Raw genomic sequence first — 3,803 nt, 5'->3', positions numbered from 1 at the left:
GGGGGTGGGGAGGGGAGGGGGAACTGCAGGAGGGGGCCCGACAGCAGGGACAGGGCACTCACCGCAGGATATGGCCCGGCTTGAGCCCCGTCAGCTCCCAGGGCGCAGACTGAGCCCCGGGCAGAGGAAATGAGGGTTCAACCCAAAATCTCCCCGACACACCCCCCTGCGCTCCACTTCTGCTTTCCTCTGCCGCTTCCTGTGCCACCGCAGCGGGGGTGTCGCAGCCGCCAGCCCGGCCGCCCCAGCACGGGGGGTGACGGAGCCGCTGCCTCACTGCAGGAGCTCCCAAGGGGGCTGCTTTGTCCTCACAGCCCGGCCTGAGGCCAGGGAGGAGCCACGGGGCAGCGAGTCCTGGTCAGAGACAAACCAAGGGGACGGGGACACCTCTCAGCCGGGGGGAGTCCACACACGGACAGGGGAAGCTGCTGGGCTCTGCCAGGCTGGGGACAGGTAGGGGGGGACACAGTAGCGAGGGCCCTGTTGCAGTGGGGAAGACCCCGTCTTCACCGCACGGCGTCCCAGCAGCTGCTGGTCATAGAACCACAGAATGGTCAGAGATGGAAGGGACCTTAGAGATCATCGAGTTCCAACCCCCTGCCCTGGGCAGGGACACCTCCCACCACACCAGGTTGCTCCAAGCCCCCTCCAACCTGCCCTTGAACCCCTCCAGGGATGGGGCAGCCACAGCTTCTCTGGCCAACCTGGGCCAGGCTCTCCCCACCCTCACACCAAACAAGTTCTTCCTAATATCTAATCTAAATCTCCCCTCTTCCAATTTAAAACTGTTACCCCTTGTCCTGTCACTGCACCGACTCGCTAGAGAGCAGCTCTGAGGAGAAAGACCTGGGGGTCCTGGTGGACAAGAGGATGCCCATGAGCCAGCAATGGGCCCTTGTGGCCAAGAAGGCCAAGGGCATCCTGGGGGGCATCAGGAAGAGTGTGAGCAGCAGGTGGAGGGAGGTCATCCTGCCCCTCTGCTCTGCCCTGGGGAGGCCCCAGCTGGAGCACTGGGACCAGTTCTGGGCTCCCCAGTTCCAGAAGGACAGGGAACTGCTGGAGAGGGGACAGCAGAGGCTACAAAGATGATGAGGGGCCTGGAGCATCTCTCTTGGGAGGAGAGGCTGAGGGACTTGGGGCTTTTTGGAGAAGAGAAGGCTGAGGGGGGATCTGATCAATGCTCATAAATACTTAAAGGGTGGGTGTCAGGAGTCTTTTTTCAGTGGTGCCCAGTGACAAGAGGAAATGGGCACAAACTGGGACATAAGAAGTTCCACCTAAACATGAGGAGGAACTTCTTTCCTGTGAGGGTGGCAGAGCCCTGGCAGAGGCTGCCCAGGGAGGTGGTGGAGTCTCCTTCTCTGGAGACATTCAAACCCACCTGGACACGTTCCTGTGGGACCTGCTCTGGGTGGCCCTGCTCTGGCAGGGGGTTGGAGGAGATGATCTCCAGAGGTCCCTTCCGAACCCAGGTGATTCTGTGAGTCTAAGGGTCCCCCTCCAGTCTCCTGCTGCCGGAGGAAGCGAGAGCACGGAGCGGGGGTGGCATTGCAAGGGGCCACCGTGTCACTCCTCACCTCGCCCACTGCACTGCCAGAGCCTGGCCCCCCTCTTCCCACCCCGGGGGAGCACAGGCTGCTCAGCGTCCCCCAGAGCTCCCCCAGGGGACACAGCGACACCAGTGGAGTCATTCCTCACCCCAAACCCACCACACCCCCCCACGGGGACCTTAGGCCCTTGCAGTGCAGGCTGTGACAGAGCAGGGAGCAGGACCCATTTGGTGGCGCAGGCTCCCTCTACGAGGAAAAAACTGAGCTTCCATTTTAGCAAATACACCAAGAATTTGGGGCCTGTGTTGCCTCAGCCTTTCACCAACCCCTCAGCATGAGGGAGGACCCACATTTAGCTTGCTAAAAACCTGGGTTTGTCACAGCCAGGTAACAGGTATCAGCCTCACAGAGATTTATTATTAATTATTATTAATTTACAGCAAGAAGAAGAGACCAAAAGCGCTGGCACTCAGGGCAGCCCCCGAGCTCTGCCAGTGCCTACAGCTTCTTGCCCTTCTTCAGCCTGTTGCGCTGCCACGTGTTGTACTTCCGCAGGCGCCTCCAGTACTCGATCGAGTCAGGGTCCAGCTCCTCCAGCTTCTTGGGGGGCCCCAGGTGGATCTTGAAGAGCCTGGGGGTGAAGGCAGAGGACGTGAGGCTGTGGCAGGGAGGGCAACAGGACGAGCACGGGACGGAGCTGTGAGCAGGATGTGCAGGTCCCTCACCCACCACGCACAGGGTGTTGCCCGCTCTCCTCCCCTGGGCCTCGGGGAAGGTCTCTGGGCTGCAGAGCGGCAGTTCTCCTCTTCCCAGAGCAGGTCCCTGTCTCTCCGACACTCACCTGAGCCTCTGGGATGGCACCTCTGCAGGGACGGGCCCCCAAGAGGGACTCCCCTTCCCACCCAGACACGGGGGCTGGGCACCACCTACCAGTCGGGGTACTCGGAGTCGGGCTTCAGGGCCACCTCCGGGCCCTCCTTGAAGTAATTGACGCCCATGGCGTGGGTGGTGAGCATGACGGGGTCCGTGCAGACCTCCGGGCCCTGCAGCGCCTCCTTCGGCACGGCCTTGCCCTTGGACTTCATGGCTGCGGGGACAAGGGCACGGTCAAGGCCGGGGACACAGAGACGCTAGCGGGGGAACGGACGGGAGCCGGGGACGGGGCGAGGTTCCGTGAGGAGGGAACCGGGCCGCCACCGGGGAGGGCGCGGGGCGCGCGGGGCGCGCGGGGCACGCGGGACCGGGCCGCGGGGGGGACTCAGGAGCGCGGAGGGGGGCCGAGGGCCGTGGGGCAGCCCCGGAGGCGGGGGCGCCGGCAGAGGCGAGGCTCACCGGGCTTCTTGGCGTATCCGCGGGCCGGGCCCGGCAGCGCTACCCGCACCGCCCGCAGCAGCACGCGGGCCGCCATGTTGGGCGCCGCGGGGCACGCCGGGAGGGGGCGGGGCGGCACTGCGCGTGCGCGGCGGCGGCGGCGCCCGGAAGCGGAGGCGGAAGCGGAAGCAGAAGCGGTGGAACCGTCCCCTCCCGGGGCGGTGGTGGCGGCGACAGCGTCTGCCCGGCCCGGGGAGAGGAGCCGGCGCCGGTGGGGTTGGCCCTGGCGCCCCCGGGCCGGAGCCAGGCCATGGAGAGCAGCATGGATTTCCAGGCGGCTGCGCCGCAGGATGTGCAGGTCCCTCACCCACCACGCACAGGGTGTTGCCCGCTCTCCTCCCCTGGGCCTCGGGGAAGGTCTCTGGGCTGCAGAGCGGCAGTTCTCCTCTTCCCAGAGCAGGTCCCTGTCTCTCCGACACTCACCTGAGCCTCTGGGATGGCACCTCTGCAGGGACGGGCCCCCAAGAGGGACTCCCCTTCCCACCCAGACACGGGGGCTGGGCACCACCTACCAGTCGGGGTACTCGGAGTCGGGCTTCAGGGCCACCTCCGGGCCCTCCTTGAAGTAATTGACGCCCATGGCGTGGGTGGTGAGCATGACGGGGTCCGTGCAGACCTCCGGGCCCTGCAGCGCCTCCTTCGGCACGGCCTTGCCCTTGGACTTCATGGCTGCGGGGACAAGGGCACGGTCAAGGCCGGGGACACAGAGACGCTAGCGGGGGAACGGACGGGAGCCGGGGACGGGGCGAGGTTCCGTGAGGAGGGAACCGGGCCGCCACCGGGGAGGGCGCGGGGCGCGCGGGGCGCGCGGGGCACGCGGGACCGGGCCGCGGGGGGGACTCAGGAGCGCGGAGGGGGGCCGAGGGCCGTGGGGCAGCCCCG

At 66.2% G+C, this 3,803-nt stretch overlaps 3 protein-coding genes across 3 annotated transcripts in view; 1 reads left to right on the top strand and 2 right to left on the bottom strand.

The window, feature by feature from the left end:
• The window catches only part of LOC106892100 (mucosa-associated lymphoid tissue lymphoma translocation protein 1-like), a 7,170-nt gene extending 7,051 nt beyond the window's left edge, over window positions 1-119 (bottom strand). The window contains exon 1 of the mRNA XM_014949013.1: window positions 63-119. The gene's annotated coding sequence lies outside the window, so the exon portion shown is untranslated. The remainder of the gene's footprint in view (window positions 1-62) is intronic.
• A 1,819-nt stretch (window positions 120-1,938) lies between these two features.
• Window positions 1,939-3,015, bottom strand: MRPL54 (mitochondrial ribosomal protein L54). Its single transcript, XM_014949050.1, has 3 exons — window positions 2,883-3,015; window positions 2,481-2,637; window positions 1,939-2,181 (listed from the first exon to the last, which is right to left on the bottom strand). Exons 1-3 carry the CDS (start codon window positions 2,956-2,958, stop codon window positions 2,049-2,051), a joined length of 366 nt encoding a protein of 121 aa, XP_014804536.1. The 5' UTR covers window positions 2,959-3,015; the 3' UTR covers window positions 1,939-2,048.
• Window positions 3,016-3,050: 35 nt separating this feature from the next.
• The window catches only part of APBA3 (amyloid beta (A4) precursor protein-binding, family A, member 3), a 7,546-nt gene continuing 6,793 nt past the window's right edge, over window positions 3,051-3,803 (top strand). Inside the window, exon 1 of the mRNA XM_014949049.1 lies at window positions 3,051-3,195. Coding sequence (XP_014804535.1) covers window positions 3,172-3,195 — 24 coding nt within the window. The 5' untranslated portion in view covers window positions 3,051-3,171. The remainder of the gene's footprint in view (window positions 3,196-3,803) is intronic.

The sequence above is a fragment of the Calidris pugnax genome, unplaced genomic scaffold, assembly GCF_001431845.1.
Source record: "Calidris pugnax isolate Ruff unplaced genomic scaffold, ASM143184v1 scaffold170, whole genome shotgun sequence".
Taxonomy (NCBI): Eukaryota; Metazoa; Chordata; class Aves; order Charadriiformes; family Scolopacidae; genus Calidris; species Calidris pugnax.
The sequence above is the reverse complement of the archived record's forward strand: the minus strand, read 5'-3'. Positions and strand labels throughout refer to the sequence as shown.